Source organism: Carassius carassius, chromosome 37, assembly GCF_963082965.1.
Source record: "Carassius carassius chromosome 37, fCarCar2.1, whole genome shotgun sequence".
NCBI lineage: Eukaryota > Metazoa > Chordata > Actinopteri > Cypriniformes > Cyprinidae > Carassius > Carassius carassius.
In genome coordinates, this window is record NC_081791.1 from 10,373,110 (window position 1) to 10,390,571 (window position 17,462).

The 17,462-nt window shown below is 36.6% G+C and overlaps 1 protein-coding gene across 1 annotated transcript in view; it reads right to left on the bottom strand.

The window, feature by feature from the left end:
• LOC132117981 (contactin-4-like) overlaps window positions 1–17,462 on the bottom strand; it is a 101,450-nt gene that overhangs the window by 10,864 nt on the left and 73,124 nt on the right. The window contains exons 9-11 of the mRNA XM_059527421.1: window positions 14,547–14,676; window positions 12,781–12,931; window positions 914–1,041 (exon numbers count right to left, since the gene is read on the bottom strand). Of these exons, the coding sequence (XP_059383404.1) occupies window positions 914–1,041; window positions 12,781–12,931; window positions 14,547–14,676 (409 nt within the window). The remainder of the gene's footprint in view (window positions 1–913; window positions 1,042–12,780; window positions 12,932–14,546; window positions 14,677–17,462) is intronic.

Sequence of the window (17,462 nt, forward strand, 5' to 3'; positions counted from 1 at the left end):
TCAGCTACTTTTTTCATCATTTTTGGAAAACAAATCAAAACAATAAAATATGTTCCATATCATCACATCTGTATTAATCACATGAAGTTCATTTAGGATATGTCAAAAAAAGTATCAAGATGACAAAAACAGATAAATAAAAGATAAATAAAACAAAATGTCGGTTCATCTTTAATCTATGGGATGAATCATTACTTATTAGTAATCTCTGGATTCCTCTGTGCTGAATTATTCATGCTTTATCACGCACCTCTTGCAGAGATGTCTCTTCAATACGGCAAACACTTTTGTTAGAGCAATTTTATTTAAACTGTTTGCAAATTAACATGTCAAATGAACATGTATTCACGATTCAGGCTTTCATGTGAAAATGAGAATGAGAGAAGAAACCAGAGGGTTACTATAGAAACCAGTTTTAAAAACAAAAAGGACCACCGAACCGCTGTTGTAACAGAGCGCTGGTATTGTTCACGCCACCTTGTCAAACGGGTGAAGAATTCACAGAGTTGCAAAAAAAGGCTGTTTTAGATGGATTTTAACCCTAATGAAACAGAGCACAGATATTTCCATGCATATCATGCATCTCTGATGCTCGCCAAATAAATCAATTCCCCATTAACCACAAGCACAGTTCATCTAGCGATTGTGGAGATAAGGAGCTAGTGCTTTACTCTTACACCGGCAAAGACTGTAGATCGATAGAAAATTGTTCATTTATAATTAATATATATATATTAAAAGGTAAAATGTATTCCTGTAATGCAAAGCTGAATTTTCAGCATCATTACTCCAGTCTTCAGTTTCCTTCAGAACTCATTCTAATGTTCCAATTTGCTACTTAACATTTCTTATTCTTATAAATGTTGCTGCTTACTTTTATCGTGAAAAAAAAAAAAAAAATGTCCCAGCATACCTTTCACAACTAGTGTGCCTGCACTGCTTGCCACTCCAAACTGGTTTCTCGCCACACAAGTGTAAAGACCTGCGTCTAGTTTGGTGATGTTGGATATCCGAAGACTGCCATTATCCAGGACGGAGACTCTAGACAACAAAGTGAAAAGATGAAAGCCATACAACCCCATTCATCCATATACAAGCTTTATATTACACTGAAGATCAATGAACTTTAGTCTGGCCACAGGGATCAATAGGACTTAAATAATAAGACAATAAGCAATTTTAGAAGACATAAGATTCAGATTCATCAGATTTCAAATTCACATTGTTTTAAATTATAAATCCCCGTCATATTATAAAATAATTTGCAGTTAAAACCTGTATTTTTTTTTTTAATGTATATTTCACAATTGCATCTCAGATTATTGGGCATTTGGTGAGTCTCATATATATGCGAAATAAAACAATTAAAATGCAAACACATTTTATGAGTCTAGGATAAATTGATTTCATTAATAAAACCTGTCTTTAAACTCTTCCTTGGTGTTAAACCAGCGCTGATATATTCACTTTCAGCTGATGATAAAAGCTCTATCTTTTAAAGTATTCTTCAATAGTTTCTTCTGCAACTTTCACTAGCAAGACTTTCCACAATCACAAAACAGCAACATTCTGGCCATGGTTTCTGCTAAATAGTTCAGCCAAAAATGAACATCCTGTTAGTATTTTATCATCTTCTTATCATTCCAAACCCATATTACTTAATTCTGCGAAACACAAAAGGTGAATTTTTGGAGAACATCCTGACCACTTTTCCTTGTATAGTAAAAGAAAATATAATAATAAATACTGGAACTGTCAAGCTCCAAAATGACAAAAAGCACCACAAAAGAATTATAAAACTGAGAGTTTGTGGTAGGAGTAGACAGATAATTCCAGGATTGCCAGCTTTATGGTAAAGCAACAAATTCAAGGTTAATGCTGTACAAATGACACCTTTTCTAAACGTTAGAAACAAATGTCAATAAGACATGCTGTTTAATAAAGACTGATTGTTGAAAATCACTAAATCACTCTTTATTAAGATTCAAATAAAGTCACTGTTCCGAGCTTTATACATTATTTCCTGTGATTGTGACTGCAGTGCAATGTCATATTAACAAGTCAGTCCATAAAGCACCATTTCATGTTGTATATAATAAAGCAGAATTTCTTCGGTGTTATGGAATATATAAAACAGCATACTGTGTCCAAACTAATATATTAAGCATAATAAAAACAACATTTCCATGTTTCACCACAAGTGCAGATGAAAAATGGAGAAAATTAGAAGTATGCTGCTTTTATTAATTGTCGTGCAGGGGCCAAAGCAATGAAAAATGTTGAAGAGCAGAGCGCGGGATGTGCTTCATTTACACCGTGACCTTTCAGTATGCAGTGGTCTTCATCACAGCACTGCTGAAGATAAATAAATCTGCACCCACCACCAAGGCAAACAGCTCTTTTTTTATGGACATGCCAATGTTTGCAAGAGTTTAGTCAGTGGAATTTTTAGAAATGAAGGCATGTTGACATGAGCGCTTTCAGCAGCCATGTCATCCTCATGTCTTGTGAAATTATCGTCGATGGTTTTCCTCTAGCTGTGGCCAAAATTACACTTGCATAGAGTGGATGATAGTAGGCAGAAGAAAAAAAAGAAAATCTAGCTGAAATCTGAAAAATCTAGCTGTTGTATTATGTGTCCTAATGAACACCGTTACATAGTTTCGTGGCTTTTTGTTTACATCTGTTGGCACATGCCAGATTATTTCTAAAGGTTAGCTAAATTAAAACCCTAGAAATATGAAAAATGTCAATACCTCAAAATATGTCCTTGAACAATAAATAGGAAATATTGGAACAAGGCTGTGACTTGAAATCAAGGCTATCTATTATTTTCATTTAAAATACAATGCCCACAATCCAAAGGAAATACTTCACACAGAGAGGAAAACTAAGCTGGTCAAGCAATTTGGTAACACATCAAGCTATATGTTCTATCAATGTTAGCAATACGCAATAGCTAACATGAAATAACAACAATTTCTTTATGATTTATGAATGAACATGAATTATGAGTAATCCAGTCTGAAGCTTTTAAATGTCTGTGCATGATATGTGTTCAATACCCTGAAGAAGGCTCTTAAGCCGAAACGCATTAGTACTTTTAAAGTATTAAAGCTCCCTTCATCATTAAGTAGTGCTGTATTATTTTTTCACATTCTTGTACATAGTTTTTCTCCATGCGCCTTGTAAGTGTTTTCAGATCTCATGAACTTGAATTAACAACATTTCTAAATTTTAACATTAGCCCAGGTTTAAAAACTGTTGTTGATTATCTCTATACTGAATTCATAAACCAATTTTAGCAAATCGAAGCATTTTGTAATGTTACAGCAAATTCACTGGGTATTTGGCACTTTTTTTTTTTAATCAGTCAGCTTTATACTGTAATTATGCATGAATAGATATATGCTACTTTAACTTATTTTTGCACAAATGTGGAAAAGCTGGAAACTGTAAAAGGCTACAATCATATTTGCAAAGTACAATCAGCAGATTTCCAACAAGCACTACATTGCAAATGCAAAATTGGACATAAAGTAATGAAAGCAACTTTTTCTCTTCCCACATGATCATTATAGAAGAAGTTCTTTGGTTTTCTCTCCTATTCTTCTTCTTCTTCTCTCTCTCTCTCTCTCTCTGGGCATTCTGGGAGTTTGCACATGCGAGAGTGGTGGTAGGGAGAAGGCTGAGTGGTGGAAATTCAGCTAACCTTTTTTATCCTTCTCTTTATGCCTTTTCATTTTGATTCTAAATGTTTTGGTAATTCATTTTAATTGTTGTTGTTAAAGTGAGTGTTTACATGGAGGGATGGCGTCTCAGGTTGAGGCATTGTCCTTACGCAATGGATTCAGGTTGTGTACATGCTGATGGGGTAATGGTTGAGGATGTGCTTGTTGCGACAGGAGAGGGGGTAGGCCACGAAAATATTTCCTCTGCTTCTCAAATGAATAAGGATGTTGTAGTCTTTTTGAAAGCGCAGCATCTTGTGAATCAAATAATTGGCCTTATTGTAAATGACGATTTAGTCCAAGTTACTCCACTATACACGGCTTTTCTAAAATTCCTGATTGTTAAATTGTTGGTCCGTTTAAAACGATTTCACTGGGATGTAAACACCCAGCTCTAAAACACGTGATGTCGTTGAGGAGACAATAAACAAGATTTTGGATTCCTCCTAGCGAACGCTGGATATATCTTTTCATGTTAAACATGAAGGCAAGACATTTATGGTTTACGCAACAACCGGTAGTATGAAGTGTTTTGAATGCTGTGATTTTGGTCATTAACGTTATATTTGTCCGCATAAAGAATGTGGAATCGAAGGCAGTCTTTCGAGAGCAGGGACTGATGTTATTCCTGTTATCGTGCCTACCCAAGAAGTTTGGGATGAGATTGAGGGTCCTCCTGAGGTAAGAGTTTCGGAAGTTAGTGTATCTACTATCGAAAATACTCAAATAAGTAATGAAATAGAAACAACAACAGTGAGAGTTTCTGATTTCTGAAATATTGCAAATGATGATATGAATGGAGAAATCACTGATTCATTTAACGTTGAAAACGGTGATGTCCATGGTTTATACGCTGTACTAAGTAGGGCTGTTCGATTCCACAATTTTTGGAATCAATTCCGATTCCAATTCCTGGTCCTGGAATCAAATTGTTTTCGAATCTTTTCCAATTCTTTTTTTTTTTTTTTTTAGATTAAAAGGAACCTAATCTCACCATGATGACTGCAGGATAGGTCGTATAATGCATCCGTCCTATAATATGAAGCTGAAAAAAAATTCAATATAATATAATATAATATAATATAAATGGGGGGAGGAATATGCACAAACGTGCATTAGTATCTGAAATAATAGAGCAGAGAAAATTGATGTTATTTATCTTCAAGAAACACAGTGATGTATGAAATGAAATTGATTGGGGATTGTGGTGGAAAGGGCAGTATTTAAGCAGTCATAAAACAAATTTGAGCGCAGGAGTAGGATTTCTTTTCATCTGATTTAATTGTCACTGTTTTGAGTACAGAAGAACCAATTAATGGTCTCATCTCTTGGTAGTTAAAGCTGACATTGATAGGGAAATTTATTATTTCATCAATGTGTATGCACCAAATGTAGGTTTTGAAAGATGAAGGTTTTTTGGTGTGTTAAGTATTGTGTTTAAAAAACGCTTTAATGATGGGAACGTTATAGTAGGGGGGGATTAGAACTGTACAGAAAATTTTTACAGTTGATTGAAATACTGCATATTCAGTCAGCATCTTGTTTATCAAAGTTAATAAGGGCACATTAAGAATGTGAGGCAATATACATGGGTGAAGGTTAATAATAATAGGGTTACTGCTGCTCACCTGGATAGAATTTATGTGTCTAAACAGATGAGTAGTCAAATTATTGATTGCTCTATCAATCCAATGGGTTTTACAGACCATAATCTGGTGTCAGTTGTAATAAGTAAGTCCCATATTTTAAACAAGTCCTCCTTTTGGCATTTTAATATTAGGTTGCTTCAAGATAAAGAGTTTTGCAGTTTTATTTAAATATTTTGGCAACTGTGGAAAATGAAAAAAAAGTAGTTTTAAGAATTTAAGACAGTGGTGGGATATAGGTAAAGTTAATATAAAAATGTTTTGCCTGCAGTACAGTATACTGCTGTAATAATACAAACTTCGTATTCATCCGGAAGAAGGAGGCGGGAACCGGCGGACAATCAAAATGACATTTGAATAATTCCAAAAAAACACAAAACAGCGCACCAGCCCCTCACGGCTGACTGATGCGCTCAAATAAAAAAACAAAACATAAACTAAAGCCCAGGCCTGGTCCTCTCTCGTCCTTCACTGTCGTCGCTCCAGTTTTATATCCTTCCATCTCCTACGTGGGTCTCAAGACCGGTGGTGGGCCGCAGGTGTCGCGGATTTCCCAATCACTCCACCGGCCTTGCTCGTGTTCCCACATCCCTCGGCCCCCGCCCCACTCGTCACAACTGCCAAATCTACTAAAGTGTTAAGAGGAACAATTGAGGTTGTTGAGAATGAGATATCATCTATAGAAGCAGAATTAATTAATAGATATGATCCTATGTTGAGTAGTAAGCTACAGAGAAAAAAAGTGGAGTTGAGATCTTATTTAAATGAGAGAGTAAAAGGAGCCTTGGCAAGGTCCCGTTTTATTTCTGTTGCAGATATGGATGCAAGTGCATATTTTTTTAATTTGGGCGTAAAGTGGCAAAGCATAAACAGATGGACTGCTTATGCCTTGCTGATGGGAAGTTGACTTATGATATCAGAGATATGCATCGTCATGCAGTGGATTTTTATTCAAATCTTTATAATGCTGAGCATTGTGATGAAAATGGTTCTACAAAACTTTTTCACGATTTACCTCAAATAGACTTGGACTCAAAGACTGCTTTGGATATAGATATATCCTAACAAACACTTACTGCTGCCTTGGGTCAATTTAAATCAGGAAAATCTCCAGGCATTGATGGTTTGCAACCTGAATTCTACAAACATTTCTGGCATTGTATCGGAAAGGATCTTTGTGAGTTTTTTTTGTAAATGTGGCAAAGATGGTATGTTGCCTGTGTCCTGTAAACGAGCTGTTCTGTTATTGTTGCCTACAAATTTTTTGTCTCTTTTGAAATGCTGGAGACCAGTTGCTCTGTTGCCTTACAAAATTCTATCAAAATGCCAACCTGTCCTCCAACCAATACGCCCGTATAGGTCGTTTGTCCAAATCCCTGAAATACGACCCATCAGGGCGTATACTACAATTGCGCCCCTATTGGCAAAAGGTCGTTTTCATATTAATGTTTTGTACTCTTTTATTTGCACTCTGATTTGCGTTTCGTGTAGCTCAGTTGGTAGATCATTGCGCTATACATTGATAGGTAATCATGCTATCATGGGTTCGATCCCAGGGAATGGATGTGCACGAAAATGTATATGCTCAATAAATCATAATTTAGCATGATTTCTGTGAGGGTTAGGTTTAGGGGTGGGGTTAGGTGTGGTCATTCGAACGAATAAGCCACCTAGTAAAATATGTAGGAAATACTGTGAGATCGGTGTAAAAAGCCCACACATTGCATTTAAATAAACGTGCGTTTTGATTGGTAATGACGTTATACGTCATTTCATGACGACAGACGCAACGCGATACTGTCATTATTTTTACGCCCGCTAGAGGGCGCTTAACTTTAAAACGTAAATATAGGTCGTAATAAGGTGCTTGCACAAACGACCTATATGGTCGTTTTTTGTTGGAGGACAGGCTCCAAAATGCCTTGCTAATAGGCCAAAAAATCACCTCCATTTAATAGCACATTGGGATCCAACATATTGTGTTCCAGAAAGGACAAAATCAAATAATTAATTTCTTTGATATTTGAAAAATACATAAAATTGGCCTGATCTCCTTAGATCAAGAAAAAGCATTTGATCTCAGATCATAAATATCTTCTCAATTTGTTGGGAGCTTTTGGTTTAGGGTTTTTTAAAATTGGTGAAATTGTTGTATGCAGGTGCCTCTTGTATTGTCAAGATGGGAGGTGGTTTAAGACATCCTATTCAACCTGTAGGGGTATAAGACAGGGGTGTCCTATATCAGGGCAACTATATACAGTAGTATAGTGATAGAACCTTTACTTTGTAAATTACGTGAAAACATCTCTGGTTTTATTACTTCTGGTATTATTAAGAACTCAAGAACAGTTTTAAGTGCTTATGCAGATGATATTACAGTATTTGTTAATAATACACAATATGTTAATGTTTTGTCTGATGTACTTGATGTGTATGAGAAGGCTTCATCTGCCAAGGTGAATTGGGATAGAAGTGAAGCTCTCTGGGTAGGTCAAGATTTCTCAGAGAATCCCCCACAATTGCCTGGAAAACTTAAATGGAGCTTTGAAGGTTTTAAGATACTAGGCATTTATTTTGGTTGTACTGAATTTCAGAAATTAAATTGGGAGGGCGTAGAGGATAAAGTATGCACCCAATTGTCTAGATGGAAATGTTTGCTACCCCAGTTGTCCTACAGGTGAAGAGTTTTGGTGGCCAACAATTTGGTGGCATCCACTCTGTGGCATAAATTCAATGTGCTGCAACCACCAGCAGGTTTAATTCAAGCAATTCAAAGGCACTTAGTGACTTTTATTTTGGTCAGGATACCATTGGGTTCGATCTGCTGTACTGTATCTTCCTACATGGAGCAGTAGCTATGAACAGACGTGGTGCATCTTAATCCTAGTGTTGGGGTGGGTTGTCCTTTTTGTTCGGTAGTAGAATCTTTGTTTCATTTATTTGTGCAGTGCTCACGTTTAGGGGATCTGTTTTCCCTTTTAAGCAATTGGTTTTCATCTTTGGGGGAGGTATTTTCTTGCAAATTGTTTATTTATGAGCCTAGGTATTCAGTTAACAGGAAAAGGACTTCAGTTTTAATAAATTTTTTTATATGGCACTACAAAATTAGTAATTTGGAAAACAAGAAAAAATAAACTTCTATGGCAGGGTGCAATATGTGGTTTCTGTCTTTTTAGGGCTTATCTTTATCTTTTTTGGCAGCTAGATTAAAAGTAGAGTTTGCTTACTACAAATCAGTGGACTGTTTACCAAAGTTTATATAAATCTGGGGTGTTAATGAGGTATTGTGTACTCTATGTACTCTAAAGAATTAAATGGTGTTGACTTTTTAAACATTTATGTAAAGAATGAAATGAATGTGCATTTCCGAATTAAGTGTGAATAATTGTGTATTTTAAGAGAAAATTGTTATAATAAAGATACAATTAAATTCTCTCTCTCTCTCTCTCTCTCTCTCTCTCTCTCTCTCCCTCTCTCTCTCTCTCTCTCTCTCTCTCTCTCTCTCTCTCTCTCTCTCACACACACACACACACACACACACACACACACACACACGCACACAATCACAGTCCCAGTAGTGCAGCAGTGTTTAATGAGAGACCCTGTCCCTCTCACACCTCCGGCTCTAGATTGTGGGTGGATTGTTAGCACAAGGCTGATGGACAGTGATGGCTACTAATGATTTTCTTACAGCGGCTCCAGACTCGAGAGTTCAGTGGTACTCTCTCCATGGAGACACAGTGCCATACTGCTTAATTCCTCCATGGATTCATCTAAAGTGTATGCTAATGAAATATGTGATGCACTGCCTTACATGGATTATAAAAACTCATTCAAATATGAGTCCTTGATCGGGAGGCATTAACAGTGTCTGAGTGGAGGTTCAGAGATGTTTTCAGGTTCTGCCCAGTCAATGTCGTCACATGAGGCTTACAAACAGACCTGATAGACAGACTGAATTAATGTGCTTAGATGCTTGTTGAATTTAGCTCTGGGTAGGTCAAGCTAGAAATTCTACTATGCAAATAAAAACCATAGTCAGTGTGAATTTTGTGACAGTGTGAAAATGTGACTGAATTTCTTTGAAGTTAATTTTCTTTCTTATTCTTACTCAGTCATACTTAATTCTCTGATGGATGGTGTCCATGTCAAGGGAAGTGACATTTAAGCAATTTTTACCATTCAGGGTGTGATGTTACCTCAAATAATGAAACTGGGGACCTTCTCAGAACTTTATATGATGGTCTACTTAATATACTACTGCTCAAAAGGTTGGGGTTGGTAAGTTTGCTATATATATATATATATATATATATATATATATATATTTTTTTTTTTTTTAAAGAAGTATTTTATGCTAGCAAAGACTTAATTTATTTGAACATAAATATAATTACATAATATACATAATATAATTATATAATATAATAAATATAATACAAATATAATTTATTCCTGTGACTGGAAAGCAGAATTTTGAGAACAGTTGCATGTTTTTTAGAATTCTTTGATGAATAAAAAGTTTAAAAGAACAAAGTTTATAATTTTTTTTACAATTAATTATAAATTTCTTTCAAAAAATCTTGACCCCAAACTTTTGAATCCTGGTGTTGATCTTTTGTTTGTATATATCGTGTCCCGAGCTCTCATCAGCATCGCCCTGGAGATGGAGCAGGCACACCTGCACCTGCTCATCACTGGCTGAGCGGCCACACCTGCGCCCCATTAGCCACTGCTCATTTAAACCCCGCAAGCGGACACAGAGGTGAGAGATGTCTCTGCAAGACTCGGCTAACTCTTTCTTTCGTTGTGCCCGCAGAGAAGCGCTTGTGACCGCCAGCCCCAACGCCCATGGGAGAGCATGGACTCACACTGTACAAGCGCACCCGTATCTAGGTAGCCGAGCACCAAACCGCCTCACGACAATGCCCTTTCACCACCCTTTTCCTTAATAAAATCCACCCTTCGGGGAACTTCCCTTCATCCTCGAGTCGTGTTCTACTTCACCCCGCCACAATATATATATATATATATATATATATATATATACAAGAATATTTTAAATCTTAAGTTGTGTTCCCTTTCAATCTGTCTTTTTCGACATCATGTCAGTGATCGACGAACTGGGATCTCGCTTCGAGAGACCAATCTACTTTGAGTGTAAACTAAACGAGTCAATGCACATTGGCAAGCAATTATTGTATCCAGCTCCAGCTGATCACAGCGTGAGCAAAAAAAGGCAGCAGGTGCAATGCATACCAACTTTTCACTTCGGAGCTGAGCAATAACATCGTTATAGTCCATTCAATGTCTTCAAGTGACTACAAGTTCAACGGCTCTTGGAAGATTCTGTTACTGGCGGTACAGTGCTTCAGTGGTGGTCGTTCTGAGTCAAACGGGTTGCACACTTCAGGCTGCACTATCCCACTGACATGCTACAAGCAGGTGCTGTGTGCCTCAGCACTAAAAGAGCAATTTCCTCCAAAAGAGCAGCATCATCCAGCACTCTCGGCGGTCAGACTTGGCGGAGCAGTCTGTTGGCAGGCCCAGTACTGGTGTTAGCATGCCCGGAGCTCCGGTCAGCCCCTGTACTAGGCTAGGTGTCCATACGGCTTGATTCCCTATGGGTAATCCCATATGTGTGTACTTCTACGGTAAGGTTTCCCTCTTGGTAAACCTGTGTCTTCCCTTGACGGACTGCTCTGTCAGTCTCTTCTGGCGGCTGTTTCATCCCTACTCTAAGGTAGGATCTGCCTCAGAGACCCTTTCCATATGTAGTACTGCCCCCTGGGTCATTCCATATCAGTATCTCCACATGTCACCTCCCTACAGGTAGGATGTGGTCACGGTAGCGACCTTTTCCTAAGGCTCGCTTCCCCATCGTTTTGCCAAGCTGAAAGAACAAATAGGGAAGATTTGAAACAATCTTTCACCGAAGGTTGGAATCCCTTCCACTAACTTTTTGTGGGTGGAACAGCAGCATGGCCTTCTCCAGCAGCGATGTACTCACCCTTTGGCCCCTTCGGTACCAAGGTCTGTGAATTTGCGCTGGGGCTTTGGGAAGGTTACAACCTTAAGAATAGCTTTTTTGGCACGCCACTGCTTGTCGACAATTGCAGCACCACAGGGTTGTGATGGTGTTCAGGTTGTGGAGTTTTCCATTGGACCCCATATGTCATTCGAGATAACTCATAGAGACTGACAGATAGGGAACGTCTCGGTTATGTATGTAACCCTCGTTCCCTGATGGAGGGAACGGAGACGTTATGTCCCCATGCCACAACCTTGAACCATTCGCTGTTGCCGGGACACGTTCTCGGCTCCTCAGCATAAAACCTGAATGAGTGGATGCACCTGTCGCCTATTTATACCCGTGGGCACGGGGAGTGGCTCAGGTATGTTAAATCCACTATCCAATTTTCATTGGTGTTTTCTCTTAAACTCAGAGATGATTGGCCTCCCAAATGAGACCCCATTATGTCATTCGACATAACGTCTCCATTCCCTCCATCAGGGAACGAGCGTTACATACGTAACCGAGATGTTGCATATACATAACCGAGATGTTATGCAAAATTTAACATACAAACCGAAATGTAAAATTGCAGACTGTTATCTAATAATTTATAAAGTTATTATATTTGCAGGGAGAGACCCCCATTATTCACAATACATACATATTTTTTAAATAATTATAACTGAATTTAAAATGCATAATATAACAGTGAATTGATAAGTTTGATAATGTATTAATTGTGGTTACAATTATTCATGAAATTGTAAAATGCATTATAAGGTGCATTACAAGCCATAATTAATGCAATTAAACTTTAAGCTTAAGCTTTAAGTAAAATGTTACTGTTATTTGTATAAATTTATTGTAGGTTAATGACTTAAATGGGTATATTGCTTTCTTTGCTTACCTACAGGCTGCCACTGATTTATATTATGAGCTAAATGCACTAATAGACAGAATCTTGTAAAAAGGATTTTAAAAATCTATTTTGTTTTAATAATTTTTGCATGAGAGGCTTTTAAACCAACCACCTAAAACTATATAAATATGAAAATTTATGTTAGACAATAATAATATTATAATAATAATAATTACTCTACAAATTTTTATATTACTATTAATTACAAAAAGTTTATGAAACTACAAATTCAGTAATCAGTGGTTGATTGTTCAAGGGCCGTTGATGCTATTCTGTGACCTGAAAGAGGTTTTTTCTAGATCAAGTAAATGCAAATGCAGTGGCTGCTGTTGTTGAGACGTTTTGATGTAAATAATCAAGGCTTTGATCAGTAACAACCCTCTGCCGGACCTGGATCATATTGCTCTGTCTGTATCATTTAATAATCAGGTTCTTGGCAGACAAAGGGAAATGTGTTGGTAAAATTACCTGTGGCTCTCTCGCAGGGCCTCTTTGCCCTTCCTCCAGGAGATCATCCCGTGCGGAGACATGCGGGGCCTGCACTCAATCAAAACATCTCCACCCTGCCGAGCCAGTGTCTGTGCCTTTAGCACACTGCTGGAGAAATCTGGTGCCACTGCTGAAGAGAAAAACAAGCATCTTACAAAACTAACAGAAAGATACATTGACTGGCTTCTGAAGGTATTTGGGAAGTCCTTGTAACATGTAAAATGTCATTGCATTAGATATTAGATAAAAAAAAAAATTACACAACAGACATAAAATAAAAAAGTGGAATAAATAAGATAAATATAAATACATGATTACATTAAATCATTTCATAAAGTCTTATCAAAATTTAATTCTTTCTTTTTTCTTTCATTACAACATCAGACGGCTGTATCACACTGACATTTTTGCTTTCATGCCCCAAATAATATTTAATATAATATTAATTTTAATTCAGAAATGAATTTATGCTCGTCATAGAAGATGTTTATGCAAGTAACTGATGTATGAAGTGCATTTTTAATATACATTGCCATTCAAAAGTTTGGGTTCGATTAGTTTAATTATTAATAATTATGAAAGTCTCTTCTGCTCTCCAAGGCTACATTTATTAGATAAAAATACAGTTAAAACAGTAATATTGTGAAACATAATTACAGTTTAAAATAACTGTTTTCTATGTGAATATATTTCATGCAAAGCTAAATTATCAGCATCATTACTCCAGTCTTCATCGTCACATGATCATTCTTATATGCTGATCTGATGTTTATCTGTGTTGAAAAGAATAGCGCTGATTATTATTATTATATATTTTTTGGATTCTTTAATGAATAGACAGAATATAGAATAGACAACAATGTACATGTCTTAACTGTCACTTTTGATCAATTTAATACCTCCTTGCTGAATAAAGCATACTGACCCCAAACTTTTGAAGGATAGTGAATAATAGAATAAATGACATTACATTTTTTTATATAAATTAATAAATTGAGTGTCATGTCACAGACTCATTTTCTTCCAAACAACCTGTCATCCTGCTACTGTATATCTCTATCAGTTTCCCTCTTTCCTAAATCTCATCATCATCTCACTTACCAGAGGCATGTGAGGAGGATGTTTTTAATGCGATATCCTCACTTAAGAGCACACTCAAGAGCTCACACTATCCCCCGCACACTACTAAGTCAAACCGAGTCAAGCCAGCCAGCACAAATCTAAAGGCTCTAAAGTGTGAAGACTGTCTACCTCACATCTCCCCCAGGCAGCAATTTCAGCATACTAGACTTTCCTGCCTGTTTGGCATCCATCTGCACTCAGCGCTGACAGCATCAAAGCACCCACTGTGCTGACAAATGACAGGACTAGGGAACAGAGCACTTTTCTCATCTGCCGCATGATAAAATGGCCTTGAACATCAACTCCTTTAATCTTCAGTGCCGAGATGGGTTTGATCATTGATCCTGTCGGAAGTTATTCTGCTTCTCATAATAGCGGGTCAACTGTTTTTAAATGCAGCGTAAAAGGGTGTAGTAAGACTTATAATAAGTGCTAGCGTTTGCTTACAATGTGGTTGGCATGAGATTATGATAAAAATAAAACCCAAGTAGTGCTACACAGCACTGCTGCACTAAAACTTCAAATTTGTCAACAACCTGCATCTGGCCAACTGCATATTGGCTATATATTTCAGAATATGAGTGGCTATGTCTTTAGTAACTATGAATTTAGTTATTCCTTACCAATGACTTTGAGTTCAGCATTGGCAAACACTCGGCCATGACGGTTCTCAGCGATACACTGGTACATCCCAGTATCTGACAGGGTCAGACTGCTGATGGATAATGCCCCGTTTACCACCTGGATTCTGTCCTGGAAACATAACAAAAATCCCACAATTCAACTTAACTCAGAAACCCCCAATATATGTAATGTACTGTTTTCCTATTTTCTGCATATACGTAGATAGCACACATTTAAACATGAAATATGCAAATCTGCCCACAAAATAACATAAAATCACACCTAAACTCTTTTGACAGCTTTGATCAAGGAAAACAAACTGGAGATTTCTATAAATAATGCAAATATATCCTTGCTATTTTTTCAGAGACATTCATAGTCATTACTTTTTTCAGAGCTTTGCGGCAAGCAATATGCATTAATTATGATACATTACTATCATTTTGAACAGTGGACACATATGTTTCATGTTGAAAACTACAGAAGGTATGTTAGTGCTAAAGACAGAAATCTCCAAAATGTGTTTTCAAGGTTGTTAATTAAGAGAATGAATTTCAAATAAACAATCAAATCGGACCACAACAGTAGCTATCATTATAATGTAGCTTTTAATAATACAAATATTAATAACAACAATAATAATATTTTCGAGGCTGTTTAAGATTAAACAAATACAACAAAGAAACTAGGGGAAAAAATACACACAAAAAAACTTATTTAACTTAAAAAGTTACTCATTTATAGACAGTGTTATTTAACTAAATCTTTATTTATATTTGTATTTATTTATTTATCAGAAATGGCAAAGGGTATGTAAAATGCACAGCATGGATTTTTGGCAATGTAAAAAAATCAAATGGAAATGAATCATCGGTAGAAAATCATTTACTTGACTGAATCATACTTCTCAATGCTAATTGTTAGATAATGTTAAATATTTCATCACAACAATAAAACTGAAAAAATAAAAGGAATGGGACACCACCAAAGTATACAATATTCATGGAAAGTGGCTGCTATAACATAATAAAATGACAGATGTGAAGGGAGCAGAACGGAGGATAAATCTAATCCCAAAGTATCAGTGGATTGCTGCTGATGGGCGGTCTATAATTTTTTATCCTGGCCAAACACTTACTCGAAAAGCCCCTGTAATGCTACCATTGCACTCACTTGAGTGTGAAAAATTTGAATGGTACATCCAGATTGAATGAACTGAGATTTAAAGGGCTTAAATATCTGCATTCACTCTCTGCATGTGGACACTTCAGAGTCTGATAGCATTTGCTTTATGCCACTTGAATTCTTTGTTCCAATGCAGCTGGTGTAACTCTCTGGCCACATGATTCGCCCCGACATGGAGCATGACAGTCTAACCGATATTATAAACAGACCACTTCATATGTGTACTGTGTTGACAGAGGTAAACTAGAGAAGATCAGCAAAGCCTCTAGCAGCAAAGACAAATGGTGGCATAAATCAGCTTTATGGGGTAATTAATTAGGGGTGACATTCCACTGAAATCAGCACTTTCCCCCTCTACGGGAGAGCGCCATTTGAGTGGGCTGTGCTGCACCAGACTGATTAAGTTGCCCACCTGATAAGACATGGCAAAGATTGCCCCAACATTATGGTTATTGGCTTGGCATGTGTGATATTGTTGCTGAGGTAAACATCTATACAAGCAGAGGATGATTTGATGTAGTAGTACCAGGGAGAAAATAAAAAACTGGGAAACTGAGAACTGCTAACTTTTAAATATATTAGGGATGTCACGATTCTTTTATTAAATTAGAGTACTGGGTTATATACAATCCTTGATTGCATTTTCACTGATTATCTGGCAAAGTACCGGAAGTGGCGCATTCCACAGATGAGAATCCATGAAAAACATTATTATATCATTTTCTAAGACTGTATGAAATACTCCATTTAAAAATGATCGTAAAGCATAATGCTATTGTGAATTCACAAAGACTGCGATTTTCAAACATTTTATTTAATTTATATGCGTGTAGGTTACGTGCTTTTCAGAGTGACTCGGAGTAAAGTTGTTCAGACTCAGAGTAAATGTTGCTCCACACAAACAGTTATCATTTACATTCATCTTTACAAGTAATTAATGCTTCAGTTTATTCCAAATGCGCCGTCTACTTTCTCTTGGCACTGAGCGATGCCCATTCATGAATGATTCATTCTTTTGAGTCAATTCTGTTCAAAAGCTCAATCAAACCAGTTGACAAACCAGTGAATTGGTTCATGAATCAGTTTGAATGATTCGTTCAGTTCCCTGCCGCACGCGCTGAGCATCTGAAATGGTTCTTACAGTTGTAACAGAAAGTTTAAGAACATCAAGAGAGTTGAAGTCGTGGGTTTGGAACTACAGTCAATTGAAAGCAAATCTGAAAAGGCTATTGCATGCTAGCAATGAAGATCTTTATTAGATGACACAGTGTGTGCTGTTTATGGTTCAACAGGTTATACTAAGGCTACATTTACACGATACCACTATGACATTACCAGTTTGTTGTACGTGTAACTTATAAATTAAATACATTGTATAATTTTTACATTAAATAAGCTGTCACAGAGTATGAAATTAATACCCTCCAAGGAATGCCGTCGCCTAGACACAATTAATATTGATATTTCCACAATATTTATAGTTGCAGAAATATACATTTAAATTTTGTGGAACAGATGGAAGAAAATCCGTCAATGTGCATTTGGTTCGTTATTCAGATGTTCGGTAACTTAACTGTCGTATGAGGAGTTTTCACTCTTCTCCATGTCAGAGGTTATTTATACATAATTAATATACTTTAAAATTCTTAAATACTTTAATTCAGTGATGCAAATCAGAATTTTTTTTTTTTTTTTTTAAGTTTTGATGCTTAATATTTTTTGGAACCTGT